Genomic DNA, 22255 nt, shown 5'->3' on the forward strand with positions numbered 1-22255 from the left:
GTGCCATTTCATCCCCTCACACTGTCCATGTCCCCTCATGCCATTCCATCCCCTCATATGCCGTCCCCGTCATAGTATCATAGTATAGTTAGGGTTGGAAGGGACCTTAAAGATCATCTAGTTTCAACCCCCTGCCATGGGCAGGTACATCCCACTAAAACAGGCTGTCCAAGGCCCCATCCAACCTGGCCTTGAACACCTCCAGGGATGGGGCATCCACAACATCCCTGGGCAACCTGTTCCAGTGTCTCACCACTCTCATGGTGAAGAAATTCTTTCTAATGTCCAGTCTAAATCTGCCCCTCTCCAGTATATACCCATTCCCCCTGGTCCTATCCCCACAAGCCTTTACAAATAGCCCCTCTCCAGCTTTCCTGTAGCCTCTTCAGGTACTGGAATGTCACTATAAGATCTCCTCCGAGCCTTCTCTTCTCCAGGCTGAACAGGCTCAACTTTCTCAGCCAGTCCTTGTATGGGAGGTGCTCCAGCCCTCTGATCATCTTTGTAGTCCTCCTCTGGATCTGTTCCAACAGCTCCATATCCTTCTTATGTTAAGGATTCCAGAACTGGACACAGTATTCCAGATGAGGTCTCCCAAGAGAGGAACAGAGAGGCAGAATCACTTCCCTCGACCTGCTGGCCATGCTTCTTTTGATGCAGCCCAGGATACAGTTGGCCTTCTGGGCTGCGAGCACACATTGCTGGCTCATGTCGAGCTTCTCATCGACCACCACCCCCAAGTCCTTCTCTGCAGGGCTGCTTTCAAGCACGTCATCTCCCATCGTGTACTGAAAACGCAGATTGCCCCGACCCAGGTGCGGGACCTTCCACTTGGCCTTGTTCAACCTCATGAGGTTCTCACAGGTCGACTTCTCCAGCCTCTCCCTCTGGATATCTCCCTCTGGATGATATCCCGTCCTTCCATCCCGTCCGGCGTGGCAACTACACCGCTCAGCTTGGTGTCATCTGTCCCCACACGCCATACCCGACCCCTCACATCCCCAGACGCTGACCCCGTCCGCCTTGGACCATCCTCCTCCCCTCACCCCATCCCCGCCTCCTCGCCCCGCCCCGCCCCGTGTCCCACCCCGCGGGATCCGCCCCGGCGCCGGCAGCGGGCGCAGGCGCAGCGGCGAGACCGACCCGCACCCCCGGCCAGAACCGGAGGCGGAACCGCGCCCGGAGCCAGAACCGGACCTGCACCCGGAGCCAGGGCCGGAACCGGAGCCAGAGCCGCACCCGGAGCCAGAGCGGGACCCAGAGTCAGAACCGGAGCCAGAGTCCGACCCGGATCCGGAGTCGGTCCCGGAGCCAGAACCAGCGGATCCGGAGCCAGAACCAGCGGATCCGGAGCCAGAGCCGGACCCAGAGTCAGAGCCAGAACCGGAGTCGGTCCTAGAACCAAATCCAGAGCCAGAACCGGATTCGGCACCAGAACCAGAGTCAGATCCAGAGCCATACCCGGAGCTAGAATCAGACCCGGAACCAGAGTCGGTCTCAGAGCCAGAGTCCGACCCGGAGCCGGAGTCAGTCCCAGACCCAGAGCCGTGTCCGTCTCCCTCGGGAGCGGCCGGGATGTCGGCGCCGCTGAGCGATGGGGAGCGGAGGAAGCAGATCAGCGTGCGGGGCATCGCGGGGCTGGGGGACGTGGCCGAGGTGCGCAAGAGCTTCAACCGGCACCTGCACTTCACCCTGGTCAAGGACCGCAACGTCGCCACCCCACGCGACTACTACTTCGCGCTGGCGCACACGGTGCGGGACCACCTGGTGGGACGCTGGATCCGCACCCAGCAGCACTACTACGAGCGGGACCCCAAGGTGAGACAGGGGACACGGCACACGCACCTCCCCGGGGGCATCACCCTGTCCCCTGGACCCGTGCACTGTGGGTGTGGCATCTCCACAGATGTATCCCTCACACGTACCTCACTGTGTCGTCCTGGGCGTTAACTACAGCCATGGCCCCTTGCCGTTGTCCTGTCCCCTTGGCAATCACCACAGCCATGGCCCCTTGCAGTGTCCCTCATACACCGCACCTTGGCTGTGTCCCCTTAGGCGTCACCACAGCCATGGCCCCTTGCTATGGTCCTGTCCTCTTGGGCATCACCACAGTATCGCCCCTTGCCGTGGCCATGTCCCTCAAGCACCTCACCATGGTGCCCTTGGGTGTCACCACAACCATGGCCCCTTGCCGTGGTCCTGTCCCCTTGGCCATCACCACAGCCATGGCCCCTTACTGTGGTCATGCCCCTTGGGCATCACCACAGCCATGGCCCCTTACTGTGGTCATGTCCCCTTGGGCATCACCACAGCCATGGCTCCTTGCATTGTTCCTCACAAATCTCATTGTGGCTGTGGCCCCTTGGGTGTCACTACGGCCATGGCCCATTGCCATGACCATGTCCCTTGCACACGTCACCGTGGCCATGTCCCCTTGGGCATCACCACAACTGTGGCCCCTTGCTGTGGTTGTGGCCCTCCCATGCATCACTGTGGCCTTCACCCAACTCTTCCATGGTTGTGTCCCCCATGGGCATCACCACAGCTGTGTCCCTCATGCAGTTTGCCATGGCTGTGTCCCAGGCTTCTTTGCAGCCTTGTCCCAAAGAACTTCCCTGCAGCTGTGTCCCTGTCATCCCCCTGTGACCACATCTTCACATGGACTTACGTGGGCCTTGCTGCTGCCAGATGCTCTGTACACTTCACCACCACCATGTCCTGCACTCGTACCACCACGGTAGTGTCCCCTGTGGGCATGGTCACCTCCATGTCTTGGCACAGCCGTGTCCTGGCTTTGCTCCTGCAGAACTCACCAGCAGCTTGGCTTTGAGGCTGGAGAGAAGTTTCTTGCCTTGTGCAAACCAGACAAGCTCTCTCAGGTCACCACGCCCCAGGAAGCTGGTGTTTCCCAGGGGACGTAGCCTGCTTCCTCCTCTCTCCCCACTTATCAAGTCAGGATGGTGATGCTGGAGATGTTGGGTGCTACAGGATGTTATTCAGCCTTAATTTGGAATTAAGACCCGATCCAGCACTTAATGGGAGAGATATCTGCCCAGCATGCAGGCAGCTCCCTCCACCGTCTCTTCTCTTGGAGTTAGGAATATTGCCTTGTCACAAGAAATAATCTGCACTTTCACACCCGTATGGCTGCACATGATGCCCTTGGAGTTATGCCGGTGCACGGAGCTCTCCCTTTTATCCGTACTCACTCAAATGCGCTCTGATCCGTATTGCTGCACTAACAGCAGGGATTGTACAGATCCCATCAAGGCTAAGAGGAGCTTGGAGTGGGTTTGCTTACTGTCCCCTGCACGTAGGTTTCCACTAGAAACATGTCCCTGCAGGAGGCCAAAAGGAGACAAGTACTTGGCAATTACGCCATGTTTTCAGGCTTTCCAGTGAGCCTCAAGGAGCAGATGGATCCTTTTTGACTCCCAGCAAAGGTAGCAGAGCAGGTAATCCTGCTGCTTAGTGGGGAGAGATTCCTGCTATGAAGGAAAGAGATTCAAGGAGAAGCACATTGGAAAGGGATTTGACAGGTAGTACAGCGTAAAGAAATTGAAAGAGAAGCATGACTTAAAGTCAGGCTACTGCTCTGTTAAAAATTCCTGTTTGTTTCTAAAAACATCTATAGGGATAAATTTGAGGGAAGGCAGAAGTTGGCACAGCCAACAATCAGGCTTTCATTAGCATTCCCTGCACAGGTACAGCTTCTCTGAAACTTGGAAGGTCACCGCAGAGCAGCCCATTGTGCGGGGATCCCTGCCACCCATGGGACAGTTTTATTTATTCGACAGGGTGGAACGTGTGCATGAAACTCAGTGCGAGGAGAACGGGAGGATCCGTGCAATAGGAGAGCTGGAGGATTGCTAGCAGGAAGATGACTGGTTCTGAGCTCGGCTGGCGTGCACAGGACTCACTCCAGCTTTCACACACTCTGGATCAACTTCAGTTCAGCATGGGAAAACTTTAGAAGCCCAGCACAAGCATTGCCTCAGCTGAGCTTGGTGGTGTATAAATACACCATTCAGCATCCCAGATAATTCTTGCCCTCAGTTAATTAGGGAAACACTTAACAGGCAGCGAGATTTTTCTATAGAAGGCTGTTGGCAGGGAAATACGGAGGGCTGGCTGGCATCCCACGTGAGATCCTTCTGACAAACAAACTGTGGTGCATGATGTTCAGGACCAGGCGCCAAGAGCCGGGTTGGGAAGACGTTCCTACTCTGGAAAGCACTCGAGTCTGTTCTTAAAACTAAGCGATTTTGGTGAAAACGCAGTGCTGTGCTGTGTCTAAATGTCTCGCTTTGCCTCCCCAGCGCATTTACTACCTGTCCCTGGAATTCTACATGGGCCGCACTCTGCAGAACACCATGGTGAACCTGGGTCTACAGAACGCATGTGATGAAGCCATTTACCAGGTGAAGTCTTAAGAGTACTGGGCTGCGCCTGAGGAACTGACCTGATTTTTCCATGCTTGTTGTCTTTATTTCTCAGGGCTTCCTCTTAAGTATGTGTTGTTTTGACTAAACAAAGCGAGGCTTGGCTCTCTGCTAGTATTTTTCACCCCCTAGAGAAGAACATGGGCAGACCTTGGGGTTCCTTGAGAGTCAGAGTATGGTTTTCTTAAACCACCATTTTCCTGTAATGAGTGGGAAAATCCAGAAGATTATCCAGAAAGCAACAACCAGTATCCCAAAAGACTGAGGAGTCCCAGGCTGCAAATAGTTTTCCATTATTAGGAGAGATGATGGCTCATCACAGGGGATGTAATCTAATGGAGGAGGCTGGGCCAGAAGGGGAAACCAGAGCGTCGGAACACCAAATTACAGTCCAGACATGCCAGTACCCAGGGCACCACAGCAGCACTGCCAGATAAAAGTGAGTCTGACAGCCTTAGAAGGGTTGGAGTTGTTCAGCCTGGAGAAGAGAAGGCTCTGGGGAGAACTTAATGTAGCCTTCTGGTACTGAAAGGGGCTACAGGAAAGCTGGGGAGGGGCTCTGTATCAGGGAGTACAGGAAAAGACAAGGGGGAACGTTTTTAAGCCAAAAGAGAGGACATTGAGATGAGATCTTGGGAAGAAATGTTTTCCTGTGAGAGTGATGAGGCAGTGGCACAGGTTGCCCAGAGATGCTGTGGCTGCCCGATCCTTGGAGATGTTCAAGGCCAAGTTGTATGAGGCTTTGAGCAACCTGATCTGGTGGGAAGTGTCCCTGCCCATGGCAGGAGGGTTTGAACTGGATGATCTTTAAGGACCCTTCCAACCCAAACCACTCTATGATTCGGTCTCTGAGGAGGAAGAAAGGTGGGGAAATAGTTTGCTTGGATTGAAATATCGTTGGATGAATTCAAACTGGAAGAAACACAGCTGAGTAGCACCAAGGCAATCACAAATGCAAAACCATGTTTACTTCAGCTTGCAGCCACCTGTGCAGCAGCATGGGGACCTTTGTGACAGAGGATGCATACTGGGACTTTCTTGCTCAAAAGCTTTATTCCACTTCTGTCTTCCCCCCAGCCCCAGACTGATCCATGTTACACTTCCTAGCAGAAGCTGGGCTCTCCCAAGGTCTCTCAAAATGAAGTGCTACAATTGCTGATGAAATGTTCTGGCAAGCACTTTCTCTGCCAAGGGATACGAAGGGATTTCCAGGGAGAGACCTGACATGTGTCTTCTCTGAGGCTTTGGAGAGCAGGCTGGATTTTTTCAGAGGGGATCCTCAAGTCCCATTGTAAGGGATTTTGCAGATGCTAATTTGACCCAGTGTGCAAGCTGAGGCTTCCCTCACTGTAGGCTCTGACTTGTGGAGCTCGTCATGGCTGGTGGCCAGCAGGGATGGGAGATCTTGTATCTGGCTCGGCTCTGTCACCAACTTGCCTCAGTTTTGGTGACCCCTTCACACTGTGTGTGAAGCTTTCCCAGCTCGAGGCTGCTACTGCTGAAGGGCTGGGAGAGCAGGTCAGGGAGCAGCCATGGTGCTGGCCTGACTCCCCCCTGTCACCTGTAGCACTGAAGGAAGACACTGCTGCCCTCTGAGCAGCAGCATATCTTCTAGAATCATAGAACCGTTAAGGTTGTAAAAGACTTCTAAGATCATCCAGTCCAACTGTCAGCCCAACGCCACCGGGCTTACTAAACCATGTCCTTAAGCACCACATCTACACGTTTTTTGAACACCTCCAGGGAAGGAGACTCCACTTCCCTGGGCAGCCTCTTCCAATGCTTCACCACTCTTTTGGTAAAGAAATTTTTCCTAAGATCTGATCTAAACCTCCCCTGGCACACCTTGAGGTCATTTGCTCTCATCCTACCACTTGTTACTTGGGAAAAGAGACCAGCACTCACCTCGCTACAACCACCTTTCAGGGTGCTGTAGAGAGCGATGAGGTCTCCCCTCAGCCTCATTTTCTCCAGGCTAAACAGCACCAGTTCCTTCAGCTGCTCCTCATAAGACTCTTTCCCCTGGTGAGTCCTTGCTGCTGGCCTGCTTAATTTTTATCTGGCAGCAGCCCTAGGTCTAGAGAACAAATGGCTTGAGAGATGCAGCAGAGGAGACAACCACTTCCAGCCATGGACTCCAGCCAAGGAGCTTGGAGATAGGCTGGGCAGGATGTGGGAAGGCCTGGAGCATCACGGCAAATGCTGCAGTAACCAGCTGCCAGCATGGTCATGCCCTTCCTCAAGGACAGGGCAGGCATGAGCAGAGGGACGGCATGTGTACCTGGGCAGGACTTAGCAGTCCTTTGTGTGTGAACTTGGCCGTTTGCCATCCTATCTCCAGTGACGAGTTTGGTGGAAGGGCCTCTTGGCATGAAGGCCTGCCAGGAAACGAGTGTTTTGTTTGAGGTCTCTAAGGAAACCTAGTTCATGGGAAAGTCGTGTTTGATGATGGGATAAATTGTTTTCCAATTAATTGGGCTGTCCAGGGGCTGGAGGCTGGGGAGATGCTTTGTGGGGAGGGAAGGGGTGGAGGATTCAGAGACCTCTGTGGGTTTAATTTTCTGTGATGTGGGTTGGTTTGAGATCTGGTTTGCCCTCCTCGGAGAGCAGCCCCGTGGCATGGACTTCGAGTGCTGACATGTTTGCTGTGGCTCTTTCCCTAATAGCTGGGTTTGGACCTGGAGGAGCTGGAAGAAATTGAAGAAGATGCTGGGCTGGGAAATGGAGGCCTCGGCCGCCTGGCAGGTAATATGGGAAGAGGGGAGCCCTCTCCTCGCAAGAAGTGCACGGGGACTGAAGGTGATGGCCTGGCTGGAGGCTGTCCCACTCTCACCACTGGCATCACAGTGGGACAACACACAGACCTCAGCCCTCATCCACTCTGCAGCCCTTCAGCAGCACGGTACCCTCCTGCCTGCTCCTGGCTGGCCAGAAACGAGACCCCCCCTCCCCAGCCAGAGTGGCTAGGAGATGGAGTTGTGTAGTCTGCAGCTGAAAGAGGCTGTCTGGAGCTTTTCTCCTCACCTCCCTGTGAATTCTCTCACTTTTCAGAGGCACCCAAGCAGCTGTCAAGTAGGCAGATTGTTGGCTGCTATTTTAGTCTGCCTGTCCCATGGGGCTCTGGAGGCAAGAGCTCCCCAGTGTGGAGGAAATGTCGGGGCTTATCTTTACCAGAGCTGCCCAGGATTGAGGGCTGAAAGAGTTTGCTTCAAGAGCAAGTGAAGGAGCTGGCAGAGCAGTGGGTCAAAGTCAGAAGCTGTATGGGGCAGGCAGGCGTAGAGCAAGGTGTGGGCACCTTGAGCTTTCACTGCAACAGGGCTGGATTTGGGTTTTTGGTGACTTGACCTCATCACCATGAACTTCGGGGTATTCCTGGTGGCTTGGCAGTACATGCGTGGGGTCCTGCTGCAGGCTGTCCCTTTCTGTCCCTTCCACACATGGATTTCCTCTTAGTAATACATATTCCCAGCAGCACTGGTCATGTGCTCATCACCCCCATGCACAGCACACGGTAACAGATGCAGTGAGCGAGGGGTAAGGTTTCTGGCAGCATGACCAAGCTCTGCTCTTCCAGCTTGCTTCCTGGACTCCATGGCCACACTGGGGCTGGCGGCGTACGGTTATGGCATCCGCTACGAGTTTGGTATCTTCAATCAGAAGATTGTCGATGGCTGGCAGGTACATTGGCAAATTCAAGTTACCCTTTCTCCTTCTCTTTCATGCTGTAGTGGCCACTTCTGCCTGTGGACAAGGCTTGGCCACACAATGGCACTGCAGTACCTTTTCATAAACCAGGTGTTTGAGCCCATCAACTGGTGCACAGTGGTCTGCTGCTTGTGCCGACCCTGTGACTCTGATTGTATGAGCAAAGAGAAGTGATGAGGGCAGTGGGGCACACGTGTGGCAGGCGCTCATCCAGGGACACGTTCAAGCTCACCTATGCCAGTCACCAACCCACCAAGGTGGCATAGGAGCTGATCCCGCAGGGTATGGCTGGGACCAGAGGTCTCTGTGCCCGAGGCTCTGTGGCACAGCCGCAGCAACTCAAGAGTCCCATCCAGCCTGGCAAGGAGTCAGGCTAAGGATGGAGATGTAGCTAAAAACCTCATGGAAGTGTCTGAGTGAGGATGAATTTGAACGTGATAGAACGCATGCAAGTGCCTGGGGTGCTGCTGCTCCTGCGGGTTCTCTGGGAGACTCTACAGCAGGGGCTTTAAGAGGGACTTCCTTGTACCATTAACAATCATAATATTTTGCATCTGAAAACAGGCAAAAAACAAGCCCTAGCTGGCAGGTTTCCCTGGTGGATGTCTGGAAATGGTTTCCATTAGGGAACTTGCCTTGCTTCTGAGCAGAAAGGACTTTTTTTGCCCTTAAAATAGCTCTCCAAAAGTCAGGGGGGTGAGAGATTTGAGGGTTGTTTTTTCCCTCTTCCACAAGAAGAATCTGCAATGTGAGGCCCTATAAATGGTGAAAAAGCATCCACTGTGATTGGCTTGATGTTACTTTAAAAAGAACAGGGGTGGTGGCTGTGCTGGGTTGCGGCTCAGACCTGAGAAGTGCCTGCAGGCATGGAGCATCACTCTTGAGTGCCTCAGCCCCTCTGGTTCCTGATGTACATCAGCCTCTATGGCTCTGCGGAATTCACTCCTGCTGATGTTGTTAGGAACAGGGACGATAAATCCTCTCTGGCAGAAGGCAGAGCAGTTAGCAAGACCTGGGATTACAGAGGGTGGTTTGTGGCCAGGAACAGCCCGCATGGGTGTCTAGGGAACCACATTCCACATATTCCATTGTCAAGGTCAAACTGGATATAAAGACCTCAAGATAGCCTGAGTGCAGTGGCTTGGATGGTTTAAACCTGTACAGCGCTGCAGAGCCCATAGAGGCTGATTTATGTATTCCAGCTGGGATGTAGTCATCCATGCTTCGAAATGCCCAGCTGTCCTCTAGAGGCCTCTACATATCCATTTTTAGAGCCAGCTTAGTAAAGGTTTGCTTTTACAGAGAAGGGGAACAGAGATGGGGAAGAGTCTGGAGCACAGGGGTTATCGGGAGCAGCTGTGGGAACTGGGGTTGTTTAGCCTGGAGAAGAGGAGGTTGAGAGGGAGACCTCATCGCTCTCTGCAACTCCCAGGAAGGAGATTGTAGTGAGGTGGGTATTGGTCTCTTCTCCCAAGTAACAAGTGACAGGATGAGAGTAAATGACCTCAAGTCAGGGAAGCTTTAGATTGGATATTAGGAAAAATTTCGTTACCAAAAGAGTGGTGAAGCATTGGCACAGGCTGCCCAGGGAAGTGGTGGAGTCTCCATCCCTGGAGGTGTTCAAAAACCTTGTGGAGGTGGCACTTTGGGATACAGTTTAGTAGGCACAATGGTGTTGGGCTGACAGACTGGATGATCTCAGAGGTATTTTCCAACCTTAATTATGATTCCATAAACTGGCCTCCCTTTGGAGAGCCTCGTTTAGCCTTCACTTAGAGCCAGAAGCCATTGCTTGAACCTCATTTGCCCTTTGCAGGTGGAGGAGGCTGATGACTGGCTTCGCTATGGCAATCCCTGGGAGAAAGCTCGCCCAGAATACATGCTGCCTGTGCACTTCTATGGCCGTGTGGATCACACCCCTGAGGGAGTGAAGTGGGTCGACACCCAGGTACCAACATCTACTTTGCTGCTGGGCTAGAGGAGGATGGGCCAGGATAGCATGGAGAGGGGCAGAGTCTGTCCCAGGCTGCCTGAAGTGTTTGGATGTCACTTCTCTCCCAGTCTGGTAAAACTCTCCCTTGCAATTATGAAGGTGGCTTTGTTTGCTGCGGCTGAAGGGTGATTTGAGCAAAAAGAGGGATGATCTTCAGTCACAGCTGTGACTTCAGATCAGCTGGAGCCTCTTCCTGTCTGATCTCCAGGGTGAATCCCAACAGTCCTGAATGGATTTATGTTGGAGGAGGCCTGTATCCCTGGCAGCTGTGCTAGGCTCCTGGCTACCGCTCACTCAAACCCCTGTTTTTGCAGGTGGTTCTGGTGCTGCTGCTGGGGGTGGAGGTTCATCTCATGGGTGTCTGTGGAGCAATCCTGTGCGTGTTTAACTCCTGTGATGAGAGCAAGTTCCTCTTTCCCATATAGGTAGAGTGCCCTTGGGGGAGGCTGGAGGCACGGTTTCAAGTCTCCAGTTTGTCTGGAAGCCTTGTTTTATGGCATAGCAAGACTTCTTCAACCTCCCACAGCTGGGGAGGTAATGCTGTGCATTAGGAGCAGGTGCCTCCTCAGAGCACAGGCTGCTGCGTTGTAAATGCGTTCCTGTCTTACAGCTGAGGAAGGCAAGTTTTAAAGGGACAGAGATTTATTAAGAGGATTGAAAATGTTTTAGTCTCTCCTGTCTAAGCACTGCCCAGGATGGAGGGAGGAAAGACTATGAATTTCTCTGGGATTCAGCAACAGGCCATAGCCTTCTTCCTGTGATGTTCAGGGGTCTCTTGGCTTGCTGAGCCAGCTCTGTCCACCTGAGGAATGCACGGTCATAAAGCCAAGCCATTCTCTTCAGTGCCAAGAGCTGAAGTTCAGCTGCAAACTTGCCTGGGCCTGCTCAGAGGAGAAATAAACCAGGTCCTTTACCAAGGAACCTGGTTGTCGAAGGCTGTGCAGTGACCTAGGCCATTCCCAAGACACACACAGTGCTGGGATTCAACACCACAGGCCCGTGAACAGCATGGAGTCACTGTGCCAGAGCTCTCCGGGGAAGCAGACATCCCCTGCGGGACAGTGTGGCATTGCCTTTCAGTGTGCTCCTCTTCTGATCCCAGTGGTAGTCTGGGATTTCAGGGATCCCAAGCAGTGCAGTGGAAATGCCCCTTCCTACAAGGAGGTGAATTTTCAGATAGCGCCATTAAAGGAAGAAGTTGGCAAGGCTCAGAAAAGCTGAAGATGCAGCCTCCAAAAATAGCATCGCTCAGTTCATGTGATGTGTGCCCCAGTCTCGTGGCTCAGGCAGGGCAGGCTTTCTGCCTGCTTCCATGTTCAGAGCTGGTAAGTGCAGCTTTGAGAGCCTGAGCTCTTGCTGATTCTCCCCAGAGGGGAGGTGTTGCTGATGCCAGCACAAAGAGGCTGCTCAGGGCCAGCATGCTGGGTTTTCCCTGCCCTGTGAACACAGCTCCTGCAGTTCTCTGCTTGCCTCTCCCATCTTTGCTTGGGGACAGCCTCTAGCTGCCGGGCTGTTGTGCCAGTACACTCTGACTTGTCCAGGAGGATGCTGGCTCCTTTGGCCAGTGTTGGAGAGGCGGCCCAGGCTCTGTGCTGCCAGATCAGAGCCATGCTCTGCAAGCACCGTTCAGTTCTGCTGGCACAAGCCCTCAGCATCTTTGTTCTGCACTGAAGTCAGGGTGACTTCTCTTGCTGCTTAGCAGGTCTGAAGGCACGCAGATATTGGCACAGCAGTGAGCTGGAGCAGGCAAGCTTGGAAGCATATCCACGCCTTGCCTGGCTGGTGTAATCTGAGCTGGGAGCCCTAGTGTTAATCCCTGTAGCCATGTGCGCAGCATCCTGATGCTTAAGTATCATCCATAGATTGTGCTAACTGTTCCTTACGTTCCGTTTGGGTGCTGGAGATGTGGATTGACCCAGGCAGATTCAACAAAACTTGAACATGGGGTGAATTGCTCTCAGACTGGTGCTGCAGTGGTAGGGTTTGGTCCTGGCAGGCTGCAGAAGGCTAATGGGCAGGATTCGGGCTGTGGAGTTTATCCCAGATGGAAAAATGAAGGTCCCAACACCCTGGCCCTACCCCAGCACATACAGAATTGCAGTGGCCAGCTGAGGATGGTTGCAGTTCTGTGGTGAATAAATAACAGGTACAGCAGTTGGTATAGGAAAGTCAGCAGGTTGCTTGCAACTCTCTTTTATGTTTAATTAATGGGCTTGTAACTCCAGTTTGTCAGTAAAGCTCCAAACAGCTCTGCTTCTTCTATTAACACTTTGCTGGAAGTGCCCATGATAACAGGGAGGTCTGTGAAGCTCATCGTAGTGAGGTGAGATTCTTACCTCAGCCAGGAGTTGTCTGTGTCCTCTGGATTCTTCCTGCAGGAGGTTTCAGCTGCTTTCCCACCTTCTCTGAGGCCACCATGCTGCTAATCATAGGGGAATACTGTCCTTTTGCAGGTTGTCCTCGCTATGCCTTATGACACGCCAGTGCCAGGATACAAGAACAACACTGTAAACACCATGAGGCTGTGGTCTGCCAAAGCACCCAACGACTTCAACCTCCAAGAGTGTAAGTGCTATCCCTCCATGGCCCCTTTTCTGGATAAAGCAGATGGGGAGAGCCATGTCAGGTGCTACGCAGCATCATCTCTTAGTGCTGAAGAAACCCCTTTAATAGTTGAGTGTGATTGCAGTCTCTGTGCTTCTTTGCCCTGCTCCATTTCTCCTTAGTCCTTAACCAAGATAGCTGGTCACTTGCTTGCTCTCCTTGCATTTTCTGGCTGCTATTTGCCTTCGGTTTCTGTCTGTCCTTCCTGATGTGTGTGGTTTTTGAGGAACTGCATGGAGATATGCCTTTCCCTTATCACATCGCCTGCTGTCTCTCTGTTGCCTTTCACACACACGTACATTCCCATTCATATTTCATCAATACCAGTCTGAGTGTTCCTGTTACAGATCCTTCTATGAGAAAAGAGGGAAAAGCACAATGTCAGGGCTCTGCTGAATCTCAGCAGCGCTCTGTGTGTTTCTCTCTTTCTGCAGTCAACGTGGGTGACTACATCGAGGCGGTGTTGGACAGAAATCTGGCAGAAAATATATCCAGAGTCCTGTACCCAAACGACAACGTGAGTGACTCTCTTGCCTCTCTTCCCTGCTGCTCAGGATCATCCTCACCGCCTTGTATCACCTTGTTTGTAAGCAATGGGAGTCACAACCACCTGATGTTTGTTGTTCTAGTTTGAGGATTTGTAATACAACAGGTTGTCTCTGGAATTCTCAGTGAACAGGCACAGCTCTGCTGACCGATGGCAGCTGAGAGTCTGGCCCATATTGTATAGCTGCTCCATTCCCCTTCCCTGGAGGGGAAGACTTAGTATTCCTTCAAAGTCAAGGCAGTCGCCAAATTACATGGCTTATCCTTTGCCAAAGTTAAGTTGTGTTTCAGAGGCAGCCATGAGGGGGCACTCATTTCCATCCACAGTTCAAGGGTTTTCTCAATGCAGAGCCTGTGACAGGCCACGCACTCTCTGGGCACCAGATCCAAAAGGGAAGAGCCCTCACTGTCTAGTCATGGATTAACATCTGTGCTGGAAAAGCTCATGTCCTGCATTTACCCTCACCTTCTCATTACTGCTGGTGGTTTAAAATAGACCAGTGTAAAGCCGGTCTGTTGACAGGCTGAGAGTTGGGGTTGTTCAGCCTGGAGAAGAGAAAGCCTCAGGGAGACCTTAGAGCAGCCTCCAGTACTGAAAGGGGCTACGGGAAAGCTGGGGAGGGGCTCTTGATCAGGGAGTGCGGGGATAGGATGAGGGGGAATGGTTTTAAGATGAAAGAGGGGAGTTTGAGATTAGATACTAGGAAGTAATTTTTTGCTGTGAGGGTGGTCAGATTCTGGCACAGGTTGCCCAGGGAGGTGATGGAGTCTCCATCCCCAGAAACATTCAAGGTCAGGTTGGAGGGGGCTCTGAGAAACCTGATTTGGTTAAAGATGTCCCTGCTTTTGCAGGGGGCTGGACTAGATGACATGTAAAGGTCCCTTCCAACCCAAAGCATTGTATGATTCTATGAAGTGTAGTGTGCGTAGGAAGCAGCTGGTGTATCCAGGGATACTGGCTCCTGGCTGTTGCAAGAAATCCAAAATCCTTTTCAAAAGCCCTGTAAGGGGCTTTGCAGTGAGGGAGGGAGCTGTGCTTGCCCTGTAGGAGGAGCATGGATGTGGCAGGTTCTTTTTCCCTCTGGAGGCAGCGGTTTGGGTTGCTGAGCCCCTTGTCAGTCCCTGCTGTAGTCAGAGGCAGTATGAGAAACATCCACATTTGCCCCGATAAGGTGCTGAGACGTGTTGGGAAGCCCGTCAGGGTGGATTGGAACATCTTCAGGGATTTGATTGCCAAGTGAGGGCAGCAGCTGCAGCACTGACAGCTGTGGTCCCCCAACTTGCAGTTCTTTGAAGGCAAGGAGCTGCGGCTGAAACAGGAATACTTCGTGGTGGCTGCTACCCTCCAAGACATCATCCGACGCTTCAAGTCCTCCAAATTCGGCTGTCGAGACCCTGTGAGAACGTGCTTTGAAACCTTCCCAGACAAGGTGAATTTGTGGGCACAGAGGGTCCAGGGGCATTTCAGCCAGACTTGCCTGTTGTGAGGGAAAGCAGGATGCTCAGGACCAAGTGTCCAACATTGGAAGAGACTGCCCAGGGAAGCAGTGCAGTCTCCATTCCTGGAGGTCTTCAAAAAGCGTGTAGTTGTGCCATTTTGGGACATGGTTTAGTAGGCACAGTAATGTTGAGCTGATGGTTGGACTGGAAGATCTTGGAGGTCTGTCCCAAACTCAATGGTTTTTTGATTCTAAGTGGGGGTATGGCAAAGACTTTGGCAATTTGGGTTGGAAAATAGGAGATTCCACGCAAAAAAATGTGTGATTTGGAGCAAAACTTGCAAATGTTTAATAGCTCTGTTCCTGGGAGCTCTGTCTGCTTCTGGGGTGTGTGCTGTGAGAAAGGGCTTGGGGCTGACCCTCACCCCAGCCCCACGCATGCGGGACACTTTCACAGTCCTTTTGCTGCCAGATCTGACTCAAGCAAGTCTGTGTTGCAGGTGGCTATTCAGCTAAACGACACCCACCCTGCCCTGTCCATCCCGGAGCTCATGCGGATCCTGGTGGATGTGGAGAAAGTGGATTGGGACAAGGTGAGCAAGGCTGGGAGCTCCGTGCCAAACCTGGCAGAGGAAGGAGCTGCTCTCCTGTCCTCACATGGGGTTTCCTTTTCCCTCCAAGCCTGGACTCACCCATGTTAACCTCCTGTCTGTGCTGCAGGCGTGGGAGATCACGAAGCGGACCTGTGCCTACACCAACCACACTGTGCTGCCCGAAGCCCTGGAGCGCTGGCCGGTCTCTATGTTTGAAAAGCTGCTGCCGCGTCACCTAGAGATCATTTACGCCCTCAACCAAATGCATCTGGATGTAAGGATCAGGCTGGTCACAGGCAGTGGGAGCTCTGGGGGGTCTTAATCTGGCTGCCTTTATGATGAGAACGTTCTAGGCTCTAATCTCCCTCTCTCTCTGCCTGCCGGCAGCGGGTGGCAGCGCTCTACCCAGGGGACATTGACCGTCTCCGGAGGATGTCGGTGATTGAGGAAGGAGACTGCAAACGTATTAACATGGCACATCTCTGTGTGATTGGCTCCCACGCGGTCAATGGCGTCGCCCGCATCCACTCAGACATCGTGAAGAACTCAGTGTGAGTTTGGGGGATGCCCAAGGAACGCACCCTCTCCATTCGCTGGGCTTTGACTGGAAGCCTGGGGGCTGGCTGGAGTCATAAGGGGCCGAGGGCTGCTGTGGTTGCCCTGCCAGGGAAACTGTCTGATTCAAGGTCTGATTCGTCTCCCTTTGGAGCTGGTGCAGTCCTTGGCATTCCAGCTGAGAAAGGGGGTGAGAAGCAGCATAGAGAGCTCACGGTTGGTACAAGGAGATCCTCAGAGACTGCCCAGAGTCAGGGCACACACGGTGGGGTTCCAGCTGAAGCTCTGGGTGGTGGTGGGTGGTTCAGAGTTCCCTTGTGTTCCAGGTTCAAGGACTTCTATGAGCTGGATCCGGAGAAGTTTCAGAACAAGACAAACGGGATCACGCCGAGGCGCTGGCTCCTGCTGTGCAACCCAGGACTGGCTGACATTATTGCCGAGGTGAGTCACAGGCATCTGAAGTGAGGGGCTGCGCAGGACCCATTCGCTTCTGAGTGCCTCTTCGTGTGGTCTGATCAGACTGGAGGCTGACACCTGGCCGGGTGTGAGCACAGATAGCCTGGGAGGAGCACACCTGATGCACACGTGGGTGTGAGACTGGCTGGGCTTTGGAGTCAGTGGTGAAGAGTTGGCCAAAATAGTTGCAGAAATTTGGACCTGGTTTTCTGCCCTCGTGGGGGTTCTGGTTGACAGCAAGTTGAACTTGAGCCAGCAGTGAGCTCTGGCAGCCAAGAGGGGAACCGTGTCCTGGGGGCATCCAGCACGGCATTGCCAGCCAGTCGAGGGAGGGGATTGTTCTGCTCTGCTCTGCTCTGCTCTGCACTGGTGTGGCCCCACCTTGAGTGCTGGATGCAGTTCAGGCACCACAGGATAAAAAGGATGTAAAGCTCCTGGAGAGTGTCCAGAGGAGGAAGCCAGAAAGTTGGTGAGAGGTTTAGAGGAGAAGCTATATGAGGAGTGGCTGAAGTCACTTGGTCTGTTCAGCCTGGAGGAGGCTGAGGGGAGACCTCATCTCTGGTCTGCAGCTTCCTCACAAGGTGAGGAGGAGGAGCAGGCACTCATCTCTCCTCTCTGGTGACCAATTACAGGACCCGAGGGAATGGCAGGAAGATGTGCCAGGAGAGGGTTAGGTTGGACATTAGGAAAAGGTTCTTCACTCAAGGGGTGGTGGAGCACTGGATCAGCTCCCCAGGGAAGCCATTGTGGCACCAAGCCTGACAATATTCCAGAAGCATTTGGCCAACATCGTCGGGCACATGGTGTGAATGTTGGGGTTCTCCTGTGCAGGGACAGGAGTTTGACTTAATGATCCTTGTGGGTCCCTTGCAACTTAGGACATTCTGTGTTTCTATGATTTTATGGTTACACACAGCCTGTTAGGCAGTTCTATGGTGTGAAATGCAGTGTCTGCAGTAGCATTCACAGGCTCCCCTTGGAGCTCCAGCCCCAGTTCTGTCTCTGGTTTACCAGGCTTCACACCTTGACATGCTATAGCTGGATAACATCCTGCAATTAAATTTATCTTCATGTTCTGCCCATCAGTTTCTCCAGCTTCCAGGAGGCCCTGGTACCTGTGCACACATCATCCCTCTAATGCTCCTTGAGAAAGAGGGACTTTGTGCGGGTGTTTGCAAGTGCCCCATTTCCCCTGTACCTTTGGGCTTCCTGATAACACAGAGAAGTAACCTGGCCATAAGAAACTGCCCCCCTTTTCCAGGCCAGGGTGTTTCTTCCAGTTCCCAAAGGAATTGTGGCATCTCTGTTGGGGAAGCGCAGTTGTGGGTGGTTGAGGTGTCTAATGGGTGAGACACCCCTTTCTCGGTTTGTTCTTTTAGAGAATCGGGGAAGACTTTATCACAGACCTGAACCAGCTGAAGAAGCTACTGGATTTCATTGATAATGAGGCTTTTATCAGGGATGTGGCAAAAGTCAAACAGGTAATGTGTGCTGGAGGGAGTGTGGGGGTAAGAAGCCTAAAGGCACTGTGCTCCCAGGAGCATTTCAGCAGTGAATGTCCACTTCTGGCTCAAGGCCTGGGAACCCATGCCTGTTTCTCATCAGATTTTCTTGCCAGGAGAACAAAATGAAGTTTGCAGCCTACTTGGAGGAACATTACAAGGTCAAGATCAACGCTTCATCCATGTTCGATGTTCAAGTCAAGCGAATCCATGAGTACAAACGGCAACTGCTGAACTGCCTGCATGCTATCACCCTCTACAACCGTAAGTCCTGCCTGGCCTGGTAGACAAGGGATGTCAGAGAATGGCAGCTGGTGGCCAAGGACTCCTGAGCCTGGCTCTTCTGTTGCAAGGGGCTTCTCTCCAGGAGGGAAGACAGAGCGTCTAAAGGGTCGTACAGAGCTCTGAGGAAAAGCTCATAGCCATGTCTTATAGAATCATAGAATCATTAAGTTTGGAAAAGACCTCTAAGATTATAGAATCATAGAATGGTTTGAGTTGGAAGGGACCTTAAAGCCCACCCAATTCCAACACCCCTGTCATGGGCAGGGACACCTTCCACTGGATCAGGCTTCTCAAAGCCTCCTCCACCCTGGCCTTGGAACACCTCCAGGGACGGGGCAGCCATGACTTCTCTGGGCAATGTCATCGAGGTCATCAATTCCAACCTATCTCCAGCCCAGCTGTGTCCCAGGGCCCAGGTAACCCCCACACCTGTACTGCAGGTGTTAGGACTGACCTGGTATCAGTTAAGACCCCACTCCCAGCGTACGCTTCAGGCTGCTGCTGGTTCCTGCAGGGAGGCAAGTCATTGGACCTTTGTGTCATGCTGGCTTGAATAGTTTTTGGAGGACTTTGCAGCCCAATTTTGCCCAGCACAGCTCTGGCAGATGCCTAGTGGGGCTTCAGGGTCCTGCACATTTGCTGGGTCCACACAGCATGGACTGGGATCCAAGCCCAGCTCTGATGCACACAGTGAACTGCCCAGTTTATCTTAGAATCATAGATTGATTTGGGTTGGAAGGAACCTTTAAGCTCATCCAGTTCCACGCCCACTGCCATGGGCAGGGACACTTTCCACTGTGTCAGGTTGGATCACAGAATTGATAGAATTCATTTCAGTTGTGTTATGCCCTGCTCTTCCAGGCATCAGAAGCGATCCGTCCAAATCCATTGTGCCCAGGACTATTATGATTGGAGGAAAGGTAATGTGCGTTTCAGACTCATTGCACGCGTGCCTCAGCGGGGGTGTGGGGGGAGGCACTGACCCCTTTCGGTGGCTTTGCTGGGCCCACTGTAGGTTAACCAGCATGTGTCTGCTGGCGGGCTTTTCAGGGAACACCTTTGTGGACTAATCCCACCAAACAAGGCCCTGTCACCCTTTCCCTGTGATCAGGACTTCTCCTCCCAGTAGAGTGTTTTTGCTGATTCATGTGAACAGCAGACATGAAGCCCAGATTCTCCCCTTGAGGACCCACGCTGGCACCTCTCATGCTCTTCCTTAAAAGCCTTCACCATCTCTCTGCTGCTCTTCTTCAGGCAGCCCCTGGCTACCACATGGCCAAGATGATCATCAAACTCATCACATCAGTTGGCGAGGTCATCAACAACGATCCCTACGTGGGGGACAGGCTTAAGGTTATCTTCCTGGAGAACTACCGGGTGTCCTTGGCCGAGAAGGGTATGTCTGGTCTTTTGTGAGTACACGGCAGGAACTGGGCGTGTTGCAGCTGAGACCAGAAAGCGGCTGCTGTTGCAGATCATCTGGCTTTCCCTTAGGAAGACCCTAAGGGATCCACATGGGGCAGGAAGCCAGGCTGCAGCAGGGCTTGAGCCTGGCTCAGCCCCAGAGCCACACTGTTTGGGCCAAAGCTGAGGTCAGCAGGGCCACCAGCAGATGCTAAGGGTTGTTTTGCTGCCTTGGGCCCAGGTTGTGTGGAGCTGCAGTGTGCCAGGGATTAACTCCTGCCTCTCTTGCACCCGGCAGTGATCCCAGCGGCGGATCTCTCCCAGCAGATCTCCACAGCCGGCACGGAGGCCTCTGGTACCGGCAACATGAAGTTTATGGTGAACGGGGCCCTCACCATCGGTACCATGGATGGGGCCAACGTGGAGATGGCTGAGGAGGCAGGCGAAGAAAACCTCTTCATCTTCGGCATGCGGGTGGAGGATGTGGAGGCCCTGGATCGCCAAGGGTGGGTGCTGGGGAGAGCCCAGTGCATGGAAGGGCTTATCAGATAGGGATACAGGTCCCAGCTCTGGCAGGGTGAGCCATGATCTCTGGAAGGGACACCCCCGTCCCTGTTATGTCCCAGCCATGTCCCAACACTCCCTGGGTGGTTGTGGAGAAGGAAAAAGGAGTTGGGGGGGAGCTTGGAGGCAGCCTCCACCCTGGGCTGGTCGGTGGATGGTCCAGCAAGGATGCAGACCGGGCACCATGGGGTGTGAGCCTGGGCACAAAGCGTTCCAGGCACTGTGATTGGTCTGGGATGGTCTGATGGGCTCAACTCCAGGAGCAAGGCTGCCTCACCCAGGAGCCATATGACATCCTTGCCTGCCCTCCCTGCCCCAGACACGTCAGGTCCTGCTCTCCAGGGCCTCCAGTCCCTTTATCCTGTCTCTGCCGGGCACAGGTACAATGCACAGGAGTACTATGAGCGCCTACCGGAGCTGCGGCAAGCTGTCGACCAGATCAGCAGTGGCTTTTTCTCCCCTCGAGACCCGGGTTGCTTCAGGGATGTTGTGAACATGCTCATGTACCACGACAGGTGAGTCTTGCCAAGAATTCCCTTTGGTGGGCTGCTCTTAGCCTGCCCAGAGCTCCTTCCCAAGGCCTGGGTGCCTCTGCACTGGGGCTGATCCCTCCCCACCCGCAGGGAGATGCCAGTGCTGCCCGGCCCTCGCCTCATTCTGCTTTGGCTTTCAGGTTTAAGGTGTTTGCCGACTATGAGGCATACATTAAATGCCAAGGGCAAGTGGACCAGCTGTTCATGGTAAGAGATGCCCACTGTCCAGGGGAAAGGAATGTGGTCCTTGCCTGTGGCAGTGCAGCAGGGAGATGGGAGGCGATGAGCTGGGATGAGCATGCCCCTGTGGAGCCCTTCTTACAGACACCACATTGTGTGGGCGTGGGGCAGGTTTTGTCGCTGTGGCAGCCCCACACCCCAGCCCAGTGTCCAGAACCATCACCCGGTGAGCCGGGTGAGGGATTGACCACTGCCATTGCCTCTCCTCTTCCCAGGACCCCCGGGAATGGACTAAGAAAGTCATCAGGAACATCGCATGCTCGGGCAAGTTCTCCAGTGACAGGACCATCATGGAATACGCCAGGGAGATCTGGGGCGTGGAGCCATCTGCCACAAAAATCCCCCCACCTAACCTCCCCCGGGATTGATGGGAGCACAGAAGGAAGGAAGGAGGGATGGGTTCCCAGCCTAGGAGGCCTCACCTGCATTTCACTGCCAGTCGGATGGGCTTGGCTCTGCAGAAACATGACCTTTCCCTCAGGAGGGCGGAAGGATGCTTTGAGGAGGAGCCCTGTCTGAGGAGCAGGCACTGGGGGAGAGGAGCAAGGACCCTGTTTGTCCCCACGTACCTAGCCTGCATGTGCTGCGTAGTGCTTTTAGCGAGATGACCACGGATCTGTCTTCCACAGCATTCTCCATGCTTAACAAGGGCTTTCCAACTAAACCCTCCTCTCTCCCCCCTGCATGCAGCCTGGCCTGGCCTGCTTGCGTCTGCCCCACGAGCAGGTTTAACCAACACACAGCATCCTATGTCCTCATCCAGTGGGTCTGGGTAGAGGGAGAGGCTGCTGCCTGCCCCTCCAGTCACCTAGGGAAGGGGGGACTGGCTCTTAAATGTAAAAGGCCATGTGCCAGACGGAGAAACGGTTTGGGATCAGCACCTTTCTTGCCACAGAGCTTGCTGTAGCCTCTGCTGACACCTCTTTGTTAACTAAAAGCCTAGCAACCAAGCCACTCCAGGGATTTTTAGCCTCCATGGCTGCACAGAGCGCATTGTACCTGCCCCTGCCAACTGGGTGGCTGACCCTGGTGGGCTCTCAGCTCTCCAGGCACAGCAGGATGCTGGGGGAGCGTGTAGCACATCCCCTACATCCCTCCACAGCTGGGCCATGCCATTCCGTGTGTCCCTTTCAGTGCACAGATCAGTTTAACATCTGTAGTGCTGTGTAGCGCACCAGTAGCCCTGTGTGACACCAACTCATTAAAACCACCAGAAGACCTGTGGGTTAGACTTTGGGCTGACTTGCGACTGCTGTGGGTTCAGGTTGCAAAATGTTCAGGCCATGGCAGCTGAAGCCATGCTGGCCTTCCTCAGCTGTGGGTTCATGGGATGTGGTCCCCAGCCACTGGCAGTGGGGGAAGGGGGAAGCGGGGGGGGGGGGGGCGCGAGATGC

General features: G+C 53.5%; 1 protein-coding gene across 1 annotated transcript; it reads left to right on the top strand.

The window, feature by feature from the left end:
- Nucleotides 1-1090: 1090 nt before the first annotated feature.
- PYGB (glycogen phosphorylase B) lies at nucleotides 1091-22079 on the top strand. Its single transcript, XM_009562521.2, has 20 exons — nucleotides 1091-1818; nucleotides 4320-4421; nucleotides 7109-7187; nucleotides 8017-8120; nucleotides 9964-10095; nucleotides 12594-12705; nucleotides 13179-13261; nucleotides 14577-14720; nucleotides 15230-15322; nucleotides 15450-15596; nucleotides 15710-15873; nucleotides 16204-16318; nucleotides 17713-17814; nucleotides 17952-18099; nucleotides 18982-19040; nucleotides 19375-19516; nucleotides 19823-20030; nucleotides 20469-20603; nucleotides 20762-20828; nucleotides 21077-22079. The coding sequence occupies exons 1-20, from the start codon at nucleotides 1576-1578 to the stop codon at nucleotides 21227-21229; spliced, it is 2532 nt and encodes an 843-aa protein (XP_009560816.2). The 5' UTR covers nucleotides 1091-1575; the 3' UTR covers nucleotides 21230-22079.
- Nucleotides 22080-22255: the final 176 nt, after the last annotated feature.

The sequence above is a fragment of the Cuculus canorus genome, chromosome 3, assembly GCF_017976375.1.
Source record: "Cuculus canorus isolate bCucCan1 chromosome 3, bCucCan1.pri, whole genome shotgun sequence".
Lineage (NCBI taxonomy): Eukaryota > Metazoa > Chordata > Aves > Cuculiformes > Cuculidae > Cuculus > Cuculus canorus.